This window comes from Haemaphysalis longicornis, unplaced genomic scaffold (assembly GCF_048455015.1).
Source record: "Haemaphysalis longicornis isolate Haplotype H1 unplaced genomic scaffold, Haemaphysalis longicornis Haplotype H1 scaffold_4, whole genome shotgun sequence".
NCBI classification, from domain to species: Eukaryota; Metazoa; Arthropoda; class Arachnida; order Ixodida; family Ixodidae; genus Haemaphysalis; species Haemaphysalis longicornis.
Window position 1 is genome coordinate 123804156 of NW_027526361.1, and position 20139 is coordinate 123824294.

General features: G+C 45.7%; 1 protein-coding gene across 1 annotated transcript in view; it reads right to left on the reverse strand.

Moving 5' to 3' along the window:
* LOC144180552 (uncharacterized) overlaps nucleotides 1-17041 on the reverse strand; it is a 49900-nt gene extending 32859 nt beyond the window's left edge. The window contains exon 1 of the mRNA XM_077708881.1: nucleotides 16956-17041. Within this exon, the coding sequence (XP_077565007.1) occupies nucleotides 16956-16964 (9 nt within the window). The 5' untranslated portion in view covers nucleotides 16965-17041. The remainder of the gene's footprint in view (nucleotides 1-16955) is intronic.
* Between the last annotated feature and the right edge of the window lie 3098 nt (nucleotides 17042-20139).

A 20139-nucleotide genomic window follows, 5' to 3' on the forward strand; every position in this document is an offset into this window, starting at 1 on the left:
ACACAAACTTCCCCCTCAGTCAACCTGCGCAGAATGGAAGGCAGGCACATTGCCATGGACCTTCCCAGGTATTTTCCTGCATCCAAGCAAATGCGGTTAACGAATGCGGAAAGAAAGAAATGACGCACGTATAGATGAGTGGAACGATTAGTGCGCCTTGCAGCCGGATCTTTCACTTCCGCAAGTTCAAAGGTAAATCAATCACGATTACGATACAATAACTGAGCCAATGCCATTCGGCACTATCTTCAATATTTGCCACTTCCCTGTGCTACCGCGGAATATATTAGGTGCACATCATTTCTGGGAAACCGTAGTCTTTCAAAAGCCTGATGGGACACCTTCGAAAAGCTGCTGCTCATAAAGCGACGTTTGCCGGATCGAATGCTCTAGAGAGATGTTTGTCGAACGGCCTCCTTGAGTGCTGAGAGCTGCGCCGGCTTGCGTGCGTTCTTCTAAAACTGTAAGACCTACTTCTTCTACCGTAATCATGTAAGGTTTTCTGGTGTAAAACTCTTTATCAAAACAATGACCTTGCGGAATTAACTGTAACTAATATTTGGTTGTATGAAACAGCGCGCAGCGACTTAGTATCGAAATCTTTCCCTGTCGTAGACCATTGCGTCATTTCTTCCCTTGGTGCTTTACAATTTAATCGCCGAGTGAAGTGTTCTAAATTTAAATGTTAGCTCCAAGTTGGCCGAAAAGCTAGGTAGTTCTCTGTCAAATATTTTAAGTGTTTATTAAATGCGCCGGTTATACAACTAACCAAGCGGCTAGAATAACCGCTCTTTTCCTGACACTGCCCCCAAGTAAATGCGGAAAAGATGGTATAATGAATGTTTTTAGAAAATATTAATCTAGATAAAACTGAGAATATTCTTACGGACGTTTGGCACGTGAATCCCGCCTTTTGATATTCGGTTATTTCCTACCTGGCTCTAACTTTCCTTGCGCCTAGTTTTATGAACCCATGAACGATACCGCACGGGTTGATGTATTCGAAGTGTCTAGAGTGCCGTCCGAAAAAGCTGAAGCTCAGCGCTGAAGGCATGGCGGAAACACCGACAGACAGCATTCTAATTTTTGAGGCTTGTCTGGCACGGTGCTCAATGTGTGCAATTTTGGTGTAATAGGTGCGTCTACAAAACTTGAAAAATCTGCAAAAGAGAAGGTTTCTATGTGTAGTGGCTTTGGCGCACATTAGCAGCTCTCCAGGTGGTTTAAATTATTGCCAGCTTTCTAATAAGGGTCGTTTTATGTTACAAACGCCGTCTCAAAGGGTAAGCGACGTAATAATAAAAAATGCCAAATTTATTTGTTATTTAATCACTGAGAGTTGGATTATATCTACACAATTTTAGGCTCTGACAGCACGAGCCGACTTTGTAACTACCCTATGTGCTTTGTTTTCTGCAATTTGGCCGCCGACGTGACTTGGTGTCTGGTATTGCAATGTACACTGCAGTCCATCGAAGAGGTATTTAAAAGCGTTGATTTTCTTATGACGGCAGTTTGAATACGTCTGACTTTTTATGAGTTGTTATTAGCAATTCTCGACTGATGCACAGGGTAAAGCTACACTTGGCGCCGGAAAGATACTCAGCTGTTCGTGAAACGCTTTGCTCAAGCGTTTCCTTCTACATCTACTGCTTGGCAACACTGCATAGCATACCTGAAAGCGAGGTCCGCCACTCACTCTCGGTGCAAACGTTTTTGCGCGTTACCAAAGAATTTGTGAAAATGTAGCACGATAAGCCGTCTCCCTTGGCGTTGATTCTTGCTTCCTTGCCATTCGTGAACAGAAAAAAAATTACTTAATGATAGCAGGTGGAGGCACTTCAAGAGAATTCTTCACAGTGTTCGCGAGACGTCAAAAAATTGCAATATATACACTCGACCAAGCGCACCAGAATGGGTGGCATTACACCTGTACTTCGATAAGCCTTTGAAGAAAGTCGCGGACGAAGCTCAATCTGGTTTCCCATCCGGGTATTTATGCGCGACCCCAAGCAGAGAGGTTCAACGCCAAATCCCGGAAGCGTTCGCGAGCAGCGACTTTACAGGCGTGCGATATCGCCCCATGATCTCCTGGGGCGATTGTAGCAGCCACGCGGGTGTAGCGGCAGGATGCCGAAGTGCAGCAAGTTGGAGGGCATTGCGGTAAGGAGTGACTATGTTCAGGCCAGAACGTTCTCGGTGTTCGAAAGTTTCCCTCGTGTTCTTTTTACAACAAAAAACACACTTGTGAAATCATTTTGGCGCGTTTTTTTTTTTTCTCTATATCTTTCTCACTATCGGTCCCCACCACTGGCGTTCTTTCTAGGCGAAGCATTTCGTTTATTGTCAAGACATTTGTTTCGCTGTGTGTTTTGTTCACCCTAATTATTTAGAATGGTTTTTTTTTTCGTCCAACCAGTTCCTATCTTACAATGTCGGGAAACTGAAAAATCTTCTGAAACAGGTTCTTCTTTGTGTGAACCCTCGCAGTAAAGTCCCTATTTTGTTGCCGTACCTTGTTTCCGCGCTTTATTTCGAATCATGAAGATTGTTTATAAATTCGGGTTGTTATAAACCGGCACGTAGAAAATTTCCACCACGAAGTGAACAGGTCCCTTCATTTAGAGCATAAACGTCCTATAATATGAATGGAAACTGGGCCGGTACCACGCAATATTTCTTTATGCTGCCGTATTGAGATATTCATCACATCTCTCTGCTTAGGCGCAAGGGCAAAATTGGAAGGACGCCTGATGGAGACTAAAATGTCGGATATTTGCTTATTTGGTAGGCCATTAAGAGTTTTTGGTGGAAATACCATATGCAGGAAATACCGTAGTCCTTCTGGGTACTTCAGTTGTTCTTACGTGCGTTAAAGGGGAATGCTTTGTGGCTTCATTTGGCCATACTTATAAACATATATTCTTCTGCTCCTGCATCGCGTTCGCCCCTTTTCAATTGCTTTTGCTTCTGCGTCGTTTTCTGACAATCACTTCAACAGGCAGACGGTCTAGAATTAACGTTGTAGCTTCCCCTGAGTCAGGTTACCACGTGACTCGTGTTACCTGATCATGTACCGTTCCGTGCAACACGCACTTAGCACATACTTGTTTCGCTGTTGGCAACGGACTGAGGTGGTGGGGTGGCCACGAACTCGGCTCCTTTCTCTACAATGTGTGCTCGATTTCCATACAAACCCAGTGTTTGTGTGTCTTTAATCGAACCATTCTTTGCCTGTTCTGCTGCAGCGCTGTGAACTGCTGCGGCTGCTACAGTCTTGCTCGTACGCTCCACTGGCCTTCTTACAACAGCGCCGGGTGGCGCACAACTCTCCGACCCCCCCGGCTTCGCCACCGCCACCTTTCCAACAGAGTGCCAGAAACCTCGCAGTCAGTCCCGCAGTCCGTCTCAAGTTGTGGCTGCCAGCCCCCTGAGAGGCCGAGCTCATTATCACTCCCGCAGTGGGCGACGCCTGAGATTTGCGAGTCAGTTGTGGCACCATCGATTTGCCCACACCTAATGTCAGTCCGGTAGCAGCGCCAGCGCCGATTAAAAGCTTGCGTACCCTGAGCTTCGGAAGGAAGCACAGCCCTCCACCAGGGGCTTTCTTCCTTCTTACGATAACAACCACGACCGGACGAGACCGTCAGTTCCTCCTGAGGCTTCGTGTCGGCCTTGGGAAAGCGGCAAAGCGATGTTTACTCTCTGCACGGAGGATGTCTATGGCGAGCGTCTTTTAGCCGCCGCATTTCCGTGCGCTCATTACTGTCCACGTCAAAAAAAAAACTTGTGGGGGTTCAGTTGAACGCGCTTTCGGCGTGGTGATTGAAAGGTTTAGCGTTTCCCGGTAGGTCTCGTAAGTCTCGATGCACTCCTCGTGCTTCACGTACGTCGATTACCAGCAAAGTTCCGGTTACGCCAATTTTAATTCACTCTTTAAGGCCGTGGCTACATTTATGGATAAAAAACTGAATGCATCCAACCGATCAATGCTTGTAATGGGCTTGTAAGATGTCGTAAACAGACCGAGTGACCTTACGAGACAGACAGACAGACAGACAGACAGACAGACAGACAGACAGACAGACAGACAGACAGACAGACAGACAGACAGACAGACAGACATACAGACAGACCGACAGCCAGACAGACAGACAGACAGACATACAGACAGACGAGATAACAGGAAAGATAGACAGACAGACGAGATAACAGGAAAGGCACAGACAGGAAAAATGGATAAATGGACAGATGGATAGACGAATAGATGGACAGATGGATGCTTGCATAGGTGGATAGACAGATGGATGGACAGATGTGCAGACAAACAAGATAGATATACCTTTCGTCTGCACCTTTAAAAAATACGTCACAAACAAACGCTGCCAACCTCAATCTCATTTAGTCCGAGGCGTTCCGGCAACGCCGATTTCACGCCTCATTGTGCATGACATGGACACGGGAGCTGGCGAGCTGCAAAGTATTTAAAAAGCCAAGTCTTTACATACAGCAGCCCAGCATTATACAAGGTAGAGTAGTTTTAAGACACCAGTAGTACAAAATTTAAAAAAGCACTAACATCCGGGCTCGGCAGCAGTTATGGTCGCCCACATTTGAAAGCGAAAGACGCGGCAACCGGATGTGCGCGGAGTGATTCTGGCGGCCGTTCACACAGTGTAGGCGCTCCCTCCTTTCGAAGCGGGCGTCGAGGTCTGTCGTCCCGACCTACCCTCCCGCGTATACAACGTCACCTACGCAACGAGCGCATCTTTTGCCAGAAAAGTCTTGGCCGACTGAAAAAAACGCAGAGCGTTCGCATGCGTCCATCGAGTGGAATAGCACCGCCATGTCCCGCTCGCGCGTTACTTTAAAGCAGTTCTCTAATTTATTCGATTCTCATCACCGACGCGTTAGCGGGAGGTTGAAAAGTAAGGGTGGATCTAGTGCTAGTGTAACGGTCTCATTTTTCTTCTTTCGCGTCTTCCTTAGCCGGTTCCCTTTGAACAAATGCTTTTTCTTCTTCGGTGAGCCTTTATGATTCCCTCATCCATCGTCTTCTTCCAGAGCTTTTTCATAATCTCATGGTGACTTATCCAGCTTTTTTAACAGTCGAAGTGTTGTACGAGCTGGCAGTTCGCTGTGTCGGGAAAAAAAACAAAAAAATGCAGAACGCTGGTGAGCGCGTTCCTCGTGGCGATCGCCGAGCCTTCCCAGCACGCGCAGTGGCTTTAGCAAAAAAAAAACACAAATCTGCAGCGCTGTCGTCCACGCTATCGCGCATGTTATGCTTACCTTGAGGAGCACGACGATATCTTTTCACTTGAAGATGACAACTACTAGCACAGTGCAAAGCAATGACGGAACATGTAAATAAACAAGTTCAAGAAGTGAAGTGTCCTTCAGTGTTAATGTATAAAAATATCCTGCAGCTGGATACGGTTGACGCCTTCCGCGACTTAATGCAAGCTTCGCCAGTTGTGCTGGTGGAAGTGTACAATGCTGAGGATGACTTTGCATTCACCACTCTTCGCGAAGAAGTCGACGACCTTTGCGATGCGTATGACGCGGAATACTAGCAGCGCAACTAGCAGCTCCGCAGCTTCCCTGAAATTTTTCTCTTTTGTTGCAACGAACAAGCTCTCATAAGTTGGGTCATTTATAATTTTTGTTGTTGCTACTGTGGTTCATTTTTTCTGACAAAACAATGTTCAATAGCGGTCTGTCGTGGTGCCAAGGCGCGAGGCGGCACTGAAAGCCACCTGACTGTCCACTAACTAAAGATGCGCTTGCACCGACGTGCAGAATGTTTACGCCCAAGCCATTCAATCCTGCCAAATCTTCCTCGATTTAGCTGAAGATGAAGAAAGCATAGGGCTTAACAAACGTGTCTCTAGTCTTCATGGCTGTATTCGCTAGAATTCTTTGCAACGTTAAACCACGGCTCCCCCGGCTGGCTCCGAGCGAGTGACTCGTGAGAAAAAACTCCTGTACTAAATGGCTGTGGAGCCATAAAGTGTTTACATTCTTCACTTGTTAATACATCTCTTCGGCTATTGTATCCACGTTTCCTTCTCATAGCGTCTTGCACAAGCAATCATCACTTTCATCACAAAAAAAAACGTTACTTTGTGGAAAGAATAATAGAGGCGCTAACCCTTTACGGCCCGGCCCACATGAACGTGTGGGTCAACAAATTCATTTACTAAGTAGCACCTGTTTCAGTTTCGGTTTCACAGCCATGGGTGGTCGCTGCAAACGCTTCCGAGACTTAATTAGTTTCGGTAGTTCACTCATTTCGCCACCAGGGGGCGAGAAATCGCGCATTAAAAATGACGCCCCAGCCGGCGCGATCACGCTAGCCGCCTTCAAGATGAAAACTGATATTTCTTCTTGCTATTCTTGTATTTTCTGAATAACAAGCATAAGACACGACTCGCAGGAATTCGAAAAACAGGATCGGCTAAAAAATACACCCGTTCCCTTCTTGTGCGTTACGTCATCACGCATGAAAAATGCACCCACACATATGTGAGAGCTGGGTTTTCGTCGTCACGAAAATTTCGCTGTGCTACGGTACAAGGTGGTGGGCTTGTGCACTGTTGCGCTAGCGATAAATAATTTTTTCTTCCTTTCTTGGTGTCTCATTTATTCGCGGTTTTGTGCTGGCTCGTTGGGAATGTTTTCTGGCGCCTTAACGTGGAACTAGTTCCGTAATTACTTGTGATAATAATATTAATTATAATTATTCATTATATTAATTAAAACTTCATTATTGTTTATTTTAACAAAATCCCATTTACATTATACATGCTCATGAAATCCATATAAAACTTGTAAATAATGTGTAAAAATGACGTTTTCCGGCGCCTGATGCCGTTTTTAGCGTATTTTTACTGTCCGCAGATCATACGAATAGAAGCCCAGCCCACACATATGTGTGGGTTGGTTTTCTGTGTGAATACTCTGAGCTTTCCATTTTCACTTGTAGAAGCACCATTAAGAAGGGGTAAATACGCAAAGTTTAATTACTTCTGGCCATTTTTTCTAAAATCTTTTTGCTGGGCAGGAAAGGGCTAAGCAGACGAAGACGAAGTAGAAACACATACAGGCGCCAAATAAGCATGAACCAACCAGGTCAACAAGTTTTCTTTATTTTCTTTGTGGAAAACCCAAACTTTGGATATTTTTGCAATAACCAACTGCGCGCACTCTCGAACTTTGGTGAAAGAGAAAGAAAACTTGGTTTAAACGAATCAAATACAAGACAAGAGACGGAAGCGCTATCCTTCATGTTGAGACGCTCCGAATTGCAAAACACAATTCTTTTTGAAAGCCACATTCTGAGCAACGGCTCCGCAAAGCGTGAAAATAAGCACCAGTTTTCGGGGGAACCATGAACGCCGAATCGGCTAAAGGGAGTGACTGAACTAAACAGGTACCTCCTCACAACATGAATTTCAGTTCGCGGTGTTGGCAGGTAACGAAAGTTTCTGAAGCTAGCGACAAACTGTCATAAATAAAAGCATTGCATTCGAAATCCAAACATTTATGACTTTGACCTTCATCCACGGTTGCTTCGGTTGCCGGAATATGCCTATGCTCGTCCTGAGACAACTAGTATTAGCAAGGAGCTTACCCTATGCGCAAACAGTGAATATTGCAAAAGGCCCCAATGGTCGGTTAAGAATCGTAGCCAGCGTTGAAACGTAGAAAGCATAACCAATTCGCAGGCCACCCGGTTCTTCCAAAGCAACGCATTTCTGTCCAGACATTGCGAAATACCTCACCGCCACACCAGCTACACTCATAGGAAATAGCTCTATTTGTCTCAGCCGCGTGCTACTCCCCTCCCCCACTAGAGAAGGACGATCGAGTAGTAGATGTGCGAAGAATATATTTCGCGAGAATAAAGCACCATATTTCGTCTTTTGTTCAACCCACCGAGGATTCATGTGAACTAACCCACATACCCTGTTCCAGAGCGAAGACGCACGTCTTACCCCCATCACCCGGATTCGCGAGGCGCCGACACGCTGCCCGGCGTACCGTGCGAGCAACTCACGATACCCATAAAACCCGGGCAGGTCTCGGCGACCTCGTGTCGCCATCGCTGACGGCAACGGAAGCAGAGCAGTGTAGCCAAGCGTGAGCTAAGGTCGTCGCGCTGCCGGGGAATTAACTGTGGGTTTTACTTGCTCCGCGGCTATTCATTCCCTATCGCGCTCATTGGGGCCGCGCGTGACCGATATGCAAAGGCACGCTGCCAGCGCGGGCAGCTGTGAGCAAGCTGCGCTGATGCTGACCGCTGTGGCCGCGTTGTGGTACGGCACGTTAACCACAGTGTAAGAGGTGGCCGCTTTTCAAAGGCGGCGTTCGTAGGACTGAGATTGGTCTCCTTCCTTTGCCGCCTGAACGTGTTTTGACGCTTTGACTAGTTTGCCTTTGCAAGCTTGCCTGTGTAGTGTAACCTTATCGGAAATGGCGTTCAAGGAAAGCCCGCACAGACCGTGAACGAACGAACGTGATAGTTTCCAAAGCGCACTTTTGTTTGCAACCTTTCAGTGTGCGTGATAGTGGTTCACAAAATATAGGGGAAAGAACCTTCTAAGCTCATTGTGCCGGTGCTTCATATCCCCGGTAGGCTATCTCTTTCACACGTGTGTATGAAAGCGTGAAATGAATTTAAATTTATGCAGGGTTGGTTATCTTACTAAGATTCCTCCCAATGAACGTTACGCTAGGCGTTTAACAGCCTGCGTGAGCCTTCACTTGCTCACCCTACCAAATAAAAAGTAACGACCGGCGCGTGCCATTTGCGCACACGGTAACTGCCAAATCAGTACGGCTAGTTAAATACACTCGAGGTCTTGTAGGACATTTTAAGGAAAAAAAATGTATTCAGCACAGAATAAGGCAGCGGAGCGTCTTGTATTGGTGGTGCCACCTCCTGAGGCCCATGATGATTGTGTGATTGTGCACTATGAAAAAATGTAGTGGTGGGTGTCCCAAGTGACAGCTGGGATAGACCATATCCATCAGACCACCGCTGTCAGAAAATGCGCAAAAAGTCGGCACATGGTCGAGAGGGAGAAACGGGATATTCGAGACAAACGGAAAGAGAGAGAAGCCACCATTGGCTGACAGTCGGTGCACTTGGTGCTCTTCCGCTCTTAATCATAAGGAATGATTGCGATTGGAGCCCAACAAAATAACGTGTGTGTTCATTCATCCACAATTACGGTTGTAATTAGAAAGAGTTTTAAAAATTACCTGTAACAATTGCCTGTAAATTTGCCATAGAGATTGGCCGTAACCTTATTCGTGTCTTAAACGTGAACTGCGCGCCAAAGCGGGCCGAAGCTCGTCTCCGGACTGTGACACTTCTGTTGTACTTCTGTTGCACTTCTTTGGTACTTCTGTTGGAGTCTTTTTTTACCGCTAGGATTATCAGCTGCCTCATTAAGCCATTGTTCATGGCGGAATGCGGGAACTTGAGCATACAGGTACAAAAAGAATACGAAAGCGATCATTTTATTCTCGAGAAAGCGACCGGTAAAAGCCCTTCAAATTTCCTCGGGACTGAATCTTGTCGTTATAGTTTCAAGGGAGTCTGCATACACATAGGGATACTGGCGCGTAATCTTCTAAGTCTGAATATACTTCTATAACGCCACAGCGTCAGCGCGTTATTGACCTTGCCAAGGGTGAACGCAAAATCTTTTTCGTAATTTTGTCTATCAAAAATGTAGTTTATGAATAACGGAATAACGTCTACAGTTGTGGGAAGCGCACGTGGAAGATATTTTCAGGGTTTTGGGGTTCAGACGTTTGATGTTCCTCAAGTGGCTAAACGTACAGCATGGAACGTAAATTTTGTCAGTCACACGTTTACGCATAAAAAGTGCTATAAAGTACTGTTTGTTGTCAGAGAAAACATTTTCCCTCTAGATAAGGCAAAAAACCAACGCATTCTAATTTGGTGCATAATTACCAGACACCTTTGAAGGGCTCCGGAACTTTCGCTTTGCCTTCAGGCAGTAAGGTGACCTAGTTTCAAGAGGCGAAAATTGTGTTCAGCACGCCTGTAAAAATTCAAAGCGCGACCCTTTAAAACAATTATCTAGTCGCACACTTTCTTATAGACCACCCGTAAGCGGCAAGCGTTTTCAGTGACCCTTTAGGGTGCGGAGTAAAATTACGATACCGGGTACGTATCCATCATGTAAGTAAACTTTTTAAAACAACTATAAACAACAATTTTAAGGAAACTCCCATGCGGAGATTTCCGATACTGAGTAAGAATTGCAGCCCCATTTTCAGCACGTACGCTGCTAACGAAGCTTGACAGAAATGATAAAGTTCTATGTAAACAAATAACAAGCAACTTTAAGGAAACTCCAGGAGAATTCGCTGATACTGCGGACGAATTCAGGCCGCATCCACCGCACATACGCCGAGCTCCCGTATGCTTCCTTACGTGCTTCATTTGCAGTAGTACTCTATCTCTTTACGTGGCTATCTCGCTTTTACTTAGCTCCTTCCCTGTCACGGCAATATTTCACCGCTATAAATGTCCCTACGGTGTTGGGGGACTTTCAAATATTAAAGACGCTGTAACCGTCGCTTAGGATTTCACTGATTGCATCGTAGGGGCATGTAACTTCTGAAATCGGGTTACTGACACAAAAGGAGGAACAAAAAGAGTCACTTCGTCCTCCTGTATGTCGGCAAAGGCCTTCTTCCGCGTTTCAACCACTTTGAGTACAACCGGAAACACGCCGCCTGTCGTCATTTGTCTTCAGCCCGGTAGCAAGGACGAGTCTTCGCGCCAGCCGGTTGCTTTGACGCGGTAAAGAGGTCATGTGTGTTTTGCGGGTGTTTCCTGTATTCTAGTTTCTGTGTAGCGAGACAGTCGCTGGCACACGTGGACGGTCGAATGGACGCGTTGTCTTCCAGCAGAAACTCGGGCTTTTGGGTTTTGCTCAAGAGGTGGCTTGCGGCTTGCACATTGGTTATTTTCGCTGTGAGCCCAATAATTTAAAGACATATGTTGCATGAATTTTGTTTTTCCGATGCCGCTTTTAGGTCAAGTTCCTTCAGAGACGTCAACACTGCGTTTGGAAATCTTTGAAGGGACACTGAAGTGAATTTGTCAAGCTCCGGGTCTTGCTTGCACGGCCTAGACCGGTGCAAATAAACACACTGTAATTATTTTATAAATACTGAAATAAAAAAATTTACCGCGCGTGGTTTACGGCCGCCGCACCAACTAACGACAGTGACGTCCTTAAAGGTGCTACGTGATTGGACAATGTTCAAGATTATAATTCAAACCAGTTTCGCTTTCGATCCTGTGAAACAACATGCTTGGCTTATCCGACTTTTTTCATCATTCGATGGGATTTCTCTAGATCTCAGTAATCAACATACCGCGCTTCTGCTATGCTGTCGGCTGTAAAATTCGTCAGATGAGCCTACCAGCAAGGCTCTTAACCGTAGCAATCACTAACCGAGGCCTACGCAGCGGATGAACGCCCTCCGCGTCACCGGAGACGCTGAAATGCGATGCGCTTTTCCCCCACCTTTGTAGCTTGCGCGGCTCGTGTCTGCACGGTAAGAGGCGTGTTCGCACCAGTCCAAGGGTCTGCTTATTCTGGACTGTGCCTGCACGCAGTCGGTGCTTCTGGCCACACCACGTCAACGAGAACTAGCCAGCGCGTCAGTGTCAGTCTGCACGCGTTCTGCGAACTCGGTCATGGCGCGATGAACGTTGCACCGCAAAAAATGTGAATTCAGTATTAAAAATATTGTGCAGAAACAAATAAATCAACTGAAAAGAAAACATTCAGTATCAGGGATTCGAATTTATGACTTGCAAAACAAAATACCTAGTGCTCCAGACCTCTCGGTCATAGCGATGCTATAGGGGCGGAAATATAAAGTATATATTGCATAGACAGTTCACATTTTTAGTTAGTTTTACTATTTCAGACAGTCTCGATGACTTTTTTCTTGTATACCCCTCGTGTAGTAAGCTCCCCCGAAGTTCCCACAGTATCTTATGTCTAGCTACTGCATTCCTAAGACGGAAACGCCTTCGCAGATACGCGGTCGTGCTGCTGACCGCTGTGGAAGTTCACCCAGCGCAAAACGTGTTTTTCGCCCCTTGGTTTTAAGCTGTACGACAAACGTTGCGGTTGATTTTAAATCCTTGGTACCTATATTAAATTCGCTGACTCTTCTCAATCCTTAAATTTTGTTAGATTTTTCTAGTGGCGTACCAGTCAGCGAAGCATCGCATGTGCGCTTGTTTGGAGCGACATGGACTTAGAGCCTGATACAGTCTTCAAACTAACAAACTTACCAGCATTCTTTCCTCCACAAACGTTAAGTGGATTATTTTCAACTGATCGAACGATTTGCGACGACCCGCAGGCCTACGGCCGTCTAAACGCTGGGCCGACTGATTCTGCCGGAGGGTCGGCGAGCAGTGCAGTAGGGCCGTCAAGCCAAGCCATATTGTTTTTACGTCGTACGAAGCGTCACAGAAATCGGCAAGAAGGATGGAGAGAGAAGGATGGCATTTTCTAGTTTATTTTTCTACTAAAAAAAGCCGCGCAAACGCAGCCATAGTGGTCGAAACATGTCCTAGAAAGTCCGGACTACAATTTCTGTTACTAATCCCGCAATGCTTACAAATCACAATGTTTGTCCCGTGTACTTGTTTGTCCTCGTCGTCGAAGCGCTTTTCCCAATATGAACGTTTCTTCTGCATAGATAGGTACAAATGAAAATGAATAATACATATCTTACCAGCAATCTGCCCCTAATTGTGCAACGCGCGTCTGAAGGTACTTCACGAATTTGCAGCTTCCCTCCCGCAGCAAAGCGTGCTGTGATGCAGTTTGTAACTAATTACAAATGGCTCAAGACGTACCGGGCATACCGTCTGCGCAAAATACTTCTATTTAAACTGTGTAATTATCCGTGCCCTTCCTCCAGTAGGTCAACTTTCTTATCATAGCCACTCTTTTGTTTTAGGTCAACCAGTAATACCTACAAAAATGTTGTTATCCATTACCACCGAATGTCCGTGTGTTGCATCCACTGCAACGGTTCCATATTAACCTCGCTTTTCGCGTTCTAAACAGTTATTCGTGTTCTTCAGCTGCTTCAAATGGTGCATGCCAGATACACTTTTTAAAGTCACGCGTGGTTTTTCTTCAAGCTGAGGATAAAATGCCATCGATACCAGTTTGTACTGTAAGTAATGACATTTGTTTTTGGTGCGGCGGCCGAGGACCTCTTGTCTTCTGCGCGTGGCTCGAATTACCTGACGCAATTTTTTCTCCACACCATTTACCTTTGCTTGCAAACGTTTTGCCGTTTCTCTCCAAAGCCGAGTCACTGCAGTCATACGGAATACATACAAATAGGTTCCCTACCCTTTCGAGTGGCTCTAACAAAAGTGTCTTTCTACATTGATTGCGCAGCCAAGTTTGATTACCATCTTCTTCAACGGCAGCCTAAAATATAAGATACACATTCGGAACGGCGAAGCGCCTATTTGCATTGGCAACAACGTTATTTCCAGTCTAGAGGCCAAGCTACGCTGAAGCACCGTCTTTTTTTCAATTCGGCTGGACGAGGGAGGCACCACCTAACTGAAATAGCGACTGGAAGTTACGGAATAGGATGCAGTAAGGCATTGCTCATGCATTTTTGTAAGGGCCAGCAAACTAGACGACTGGTAGTTGTCGTTTGAAGTTCTTTTTTTTTTCGGAATGCAACAGCTTTCCGCCAGGGGCGCTTTTGTTTGATGTCGTGTTAGTTCGTGCGAAACGTAAGAGTAAAGATACTGACCTTGCCCGAAAAAAAGCTTACGACATGTAGGAAGTAGGGGAAACCACACATGCCTTGTTTTTTGTTGTAAGGAGGTGTGCCTACCTGACTGGATAGTTTCTAGTTTTCCGATGAATAGATAGTTTGTTCTGGAGCAATTGCCTATGACCAAATACGTCAGCGCTCAATTTTTCTTCTCTCCTTATCACGTTATACGTGCAAGAGTGGCTTTCACTGCTCTCACGTCCCGACGCTCGTCGTGGTCACGAGGGGATTTCATAACAATGGCGATAAAAGAACAGATCGTCCATTAAAGCTACCAAAAGCACTCAACAAGCAAGCCACAAGTTGAGCTTCGTGACCGCTGAACAATATCTTTTACGAGCATCGGGACACGGCGCCAGTAACTCATTTTTTCTTTGCAACAAAAGCTTGAGCCGTAATCCCACGTTGATGTATTCCGCAGAACGCATAACAAGAGGCGCATTGTAACACAGCTTTAAGAAATGAACAGAAAAATAAATGCCTTAGGAAGTAAAATGGGGACAGTACCTTCGCAAGGGAGATAATACAAAGGAATCTATGGGCTGTGCACAGCCAGATGTTTTGAAAAAATGAAGGAGAAAGCAAGATGGGAATCTAGTCGCCCCGCAGCGTCCTTCCGCAGTTATAGGCATTTTTTACACAAAACAAGAATTTATATGGTAGAAACTCCCAATCGTTGTGGAAGATTGGTACTCAGACGTCTCTCGATTAGAGCGGAATAATACGAACAAGCCGACACGAGCATTCCGTTGCGCCAAAGCTTAATATAATGGCAAAAGAAATATGTCATATTTCGGAGTTTAAAACACCGACCAAATTTCGTTCTTAGTCTTTTGTCACTGTAGAAGATTAAAATCCCTCACTTCCAGGTTTCGCTGAACTTTTTGCAGTGCGCAAACTATCGATGCAGGGACAAATTTCCCACCTTTTTTGCTTGAGATTTTTCTGATTAGTACCTCCTGAATATTAGTCTAAAGCAAAGCAAGCGTCTAAGCGACAGGAACATTAGAAAAGCAGTCAGCAAAGTCTGGCTGGTGCTAGTACCAAAACAAAAAGTACAAATTTAAAACCTATGCAAGCTCATGGCACTCTGAACAGGCATAATTATGGCGGCCGAATAGGAAAGACAAGCCCCGGAAGAGTCCAACCCTAACTTAGACCAGAATATTGCTAAAGGCGTTTTGACATCACTCATTGCCGATGTCACTATTCGCACTTGGTGATGATGCATTTAACATTAAATTTATATTTTTATATATCAAAAGATTTTTTGTATTTTGTACTTGGTGCCGGTTGATTTTGATATTCAAAATATACTCCTCGCCCCTTGGAACGTACTGAGTGGTCCTTCGGGTGCATTGCGGGTAAGCAGACCCCCACCAATATTTCAGTGCCACGTTAAAACTGCTGTAAGAGAAACACGAACTAGTGAAATGTCGGACACCACTCTTATGTGATATGCCAGCTACCATCAAGCAAGGGAATAATTTTAACTCTTCTTGAATTGTTTGAAACATATTTAACTCACAAAAGTCTCTACAATGTCTTGATCTAGGTTCTAAGATTGGAATGGAATTTTCCCATGTACGAAAAAAATGTAGAAAGCGTAATAAAGTGAAATCCTAAATTTCTAGATTTCATTGGAAACGTGAGGTAAAAAAACGGGTCGAGGTACGCGAGTCGTTAAAAGAAGTTAATGCTGGGAAATCGGGGGAGCATGAGCCCGGGGTCGCGCGACATGAAAGAGAAACTAAGGAGGATAGGCCGCGGCCGAACATGCAATGCGAGCGACAGGTGAGGGTTCCGACAGATACGAACAGGAGGCTCCTCGAGATGGATTAGCAGTGGAATACTTCATACCACAGGCTAGGTGCAGCACTGTGGAGGCTACATTGTTGTCCATAGTCCGCCCCCTCAGGGCGCCCAACTCACCGCGAAGGAAGCGACAAAAGGCGCCGGGGCATTGCGGTACCACTTGCCGAGAGGGGAGAAGGAAATATCGTTTCAGGACCCCTTCACGGCGGGTTAGGCGCCCTCAGTGGGTGCACTGTTGATAACAATGCAGCCTCCATAGTGCTGCACCTAGCTTGTGGTACGAACTATAGCTTATGGCGTTCCTGGCGATGACTATAGCCGAGCGAGCTTCAAGGGTTGGAAAAGTGGTGACGGGAGCCACTGCAAAGTTCAACAGATAGTTAAGCCGCGGAACAGAAAAATGTTCCCGCCGATTACGAGCGAGCGGACACAAACGGGGCCAGTACAGTGGTGGCAAGCGACGCGCACAGCACACCGTTCAAAAAAAAGTTGAAAGCCGATCAACAGAATGTCTCACTTGGCTTTCGCTTTCACATGCTTAAAAATTTCTAGCGTGTGGTGTAATTCCTAAGTAGTTGGCTTCAGTTCTCAAAAAGCAAGAAACAACAAATACTGCGCAAAAAGAACTTGTCGTGAAACATAACAAGGCGCACATATTTTTATAGCTACTCCCCGTAAGTCATTAAGTGCTGTGACGTTGCTTTCAAGAAGTACTAAAGGAGAGACTATACCATCACGATAAGCACAAACTTTTCTTATTTACTTTTCGATGCAGTGTTAGTCTAAATACTTTGCTCTGACAAAACTAAACTTCCATTCCAGCGCTATGAGAGGGACTAACGAGCAGCCCTTAACTCAGAATATTTATAGGCTGCGCGTACAAAATTCTGCAAATATTACCTTCGGTAAAATAAGAAAGCAAGCCTTTTTCTCGCATGGCTGTCACCTCTGTTCTTATCTATGAATCCACGAGTCTTCCAAGGAAACCTCTGTATAATTTTCAACTCAATGCGAATTTTTGAAATGTCTTCTCACACGCAGTCTCGGTGCACACCAAGTCAACATAATGTCGACGATGTAATCCTCAGCGATGACTGCCCCTCGGAAGCACAGTGGACGTGCCAGTGCGTAAAATCAATTCGTTCGACGACGGCGTCGACGCATCGGGATCTCTGAGCACGCCGAGGAAGCTAGAACGGAAGCGGTGCGCCGGCCGTGCGCACAAGGGGAAGAGCAGAGAGCCGCGGACTTACCGAAGTCATTCCTCTGCCGGCATAATAGGCGACTGACGGGCTCGGCCGTGCCGTGGGAGCGCGCGTGTCTGTTGCGGACACCACTCTTTCCGGTGCCCACACCACTTTCTCGGCGCCGCGTCAGCGCCACCCTTGCCGTTCTGGGCCCGCGACCCTTCCCCCTTCACAGCGACCCTACTCCGTTTCGCTTTCTTCCCGGACACGCGCCGCTGACCAGTTCTTGCTTGAACGAACCGCGCCTTCGTCAAACACTGCACCAAGGCCTTCGCTTCTCGTTTGACTGTTTGGGGCCGGTACGACCAGAGTTCGTCCCGCCGGTAGCATTACCTCGTAGGGATGTCATAAAACAAAAAGGCAGCATTCGAATCCACCTTAACTTTTTCTCAGTTTCTATGATTTTGAACGGTTACACAATGGGCTATTTTTGGAGAAACTGCTGTGTGCCGTAGCAGTATTGGAGTATTTGTTCGGCGTCTAAGGCGGAGAAATTGCCGTGTAAAAGGAACGTGAGGGGCAAGATAGCCGCTAGAGCATCGACGGTACTTATTTGTTGGATGTAATTGTGTTCGTGCTGTTACGCTATCTTTATTGTCAGCATAACTGCGCACACCAAGCGAATGTGAATTTGTTCTGCCATGTTCCCTTTCCACTATCCGCTTCTGCCTCCCGATGCCAGGTCCTGCTGTACGTGGACAAAGTATTATAAATACTTCTTCACTTTTCCTCTTCACGTGAGCCTATTTTCCTTTTGTAAATTACACAAAACATTTGTACGTAAACTCTTCAAGTATGCTTTCTCCCATTCTGTCTGAAGATTTTGACTAATGCCCATACCAAAAATTCATATGAAATGCAGGTCCAAGTGTACGACAGGGGGGCATTTGGGCGGTATTATGAGCGTTCACGCAGTAATATGCCGCAAATCTCTGCATCGGCTGAATTGATAGTTGCTCCGTTGACACCACCATTTTTGTTGTCCAGCAGTATCGAGTGCGTTTACTGATTCTACTGGCACAGCTCATAGAACTCTCATTGCACAGAAATGTCATTGGTAATAGAGTACAAATTACAACAATAATAATTTATCCCGTAAAAAGCCTCATAATTGCCTCATATCTAAAAACAAATTTGAAATCACAAGAAACATGAAAATCGCGAGTAAGGTCGTTAGGGGGAGTAATTATTTTTAGCCATTACATTTTGGAGCAGGCACAAGTGAGCATGTGACTGGGAGCCTGTATAAGAATTAGGGTATAGTCTCTAAACACAGACGTGTAAACACCAAAGGTTGCACTATTTACAATGTACATTTTGCGTCTATATTATGAAAATGTTCATTACAGCCACAACACAGATATCCCAGCCATAATACAGACACTAATGAACTTCGACTTTCCTGTAATATACGTATATTCACCATTTCAGAGAAAACCCCCCGGATGGGCCATCTTTCTGGGCGAAGAAAACATTAAAGCATAAAGGAACGCTTTACAGCTTCTTCATGCACTTCTATTTGAAGACAAAAAGGTCCTGTTCTAGAGTTTTCTCCAACTTGAAGTTTCTGAGAAAGCTGTACAGCTTTCATTTCATCGTTGCAGTTCATTTCAGGGGGATCTAAAATTATTCCTACCCTGAAACTTACTCTACCTTGGCGGGTTCTCCTAAACTGGTGGATGAACACTCGTCATTCATGCCTAGTTGTTGATCAATTCGCTCACGCGCTACAAAGTGTTGGCCTCCTGGGTAGCTCAATTGGAAGGGCGACTGCCTTTCCAGGTGGTGGTCCCACAACCTGGGCGAGGATGAATTTTTCTGCAACTAGAAGTTTCTGCAAACGCTGTATAGACTGCCTTTGTAGCAAAATGGCGACATTTGAGGAGGATGTCAAATTTTGGTTTCCCTTCATACGTGAATTGCATTGCAAGTCCTGGGAGCCTGATCACGACCGTTCAGTTGGTGCCCGTCACCGGCATGAGGGGCACTATAAGACAAAAAAATCCAGGCTGTCGAGGAGTTGCTGCATACTGTAGTCATTGGGATTTTCATAGATCACCGCGTTGGGAGAAAGGGCAAGCCCAGAGGCAGATGGGAAGCCCGTAAACCCTGCTCTGGGTACTTCTTTGTGGTATTCCAATCAGGGCTCAGGCAGCTTTCTGATAACGCGATCTCACAATCAAGCTATCATGAGTTTCTTCTATTTGAATCTGCATGTTGGGTTTGTGCCAGGTGAGCCTTCCTCCTCGTGAATTGCTCCGGAAAATGGGGCAGGTCTACCCTTTGTGAGGGTAAGGGCTTGTTTAAGTATAATAACAAGACTGCAACCGTCTATCTTTTGTGGCAGAGGCATGAACTTTGTGTTAATAACGTCTGGCTGCACTGAAGGAGTACCGAGGTAATGTTTGGGGTCTTGGTTCCGCCTGAATTTTCGCGTTTCTGAGCCCGGCTTACCTCCACGATCGAACCTTCGTCATTATTGCCTCCGGGTGGGTATCTTTCATCACTTGAACCATATCGCATGGAGTCTTCACTTATCGTATCTTCGCAAAGGTCAATTTGGGGTAAAGCAGAGGACATGGCCGACCTTGCCACCGCCTCTCGGAGAGCACCCGTACGAGGCTGACAGTACGGCCGAGCACCATGCATCCGCCACGAAAAAAAAATCGGCGGGCAACACCGAAGATTTGGGCGCACGGAGTAATGTGTGTTCTTTGCCTGGTCCTATTACCTTCATTAACATTGTCTGTATCTTTGTGCAGGGCATATTGCAGAAACGCACCTTTGGAAGGTCGATTTTCAGCAAAGAATGCTTTAAACGCGAGCGTACTAGCCGGTGTGCTCTTCGCAAAATTCTTTAAAAAATATTACAAAGAAAGTGGTGTGACGTTTTCCAAAAATATTCTTTGATAGCGCTGTTATTGAATGCCCGAAGACAAAGAAGAAATGCACAGTATGTTTAGGAGTCGTGAGTCCATCATAAGAAGGCCCAACAAAGATGGCGCAAAGAAAGCAGAAGATGGTACATTCATAAGTTCCTTGGCTATATTTGCGCCGCATATCAAAAAGCTGCGCAAAATTTCTGTGTCAGAAATAACGCGCAAAACACTTTAAAAACGCATTGTCATTGGTTTAGCACTGACTTCACCGCCACTATTCACTACTTCAAAATGAGCCATGCGCAACAATG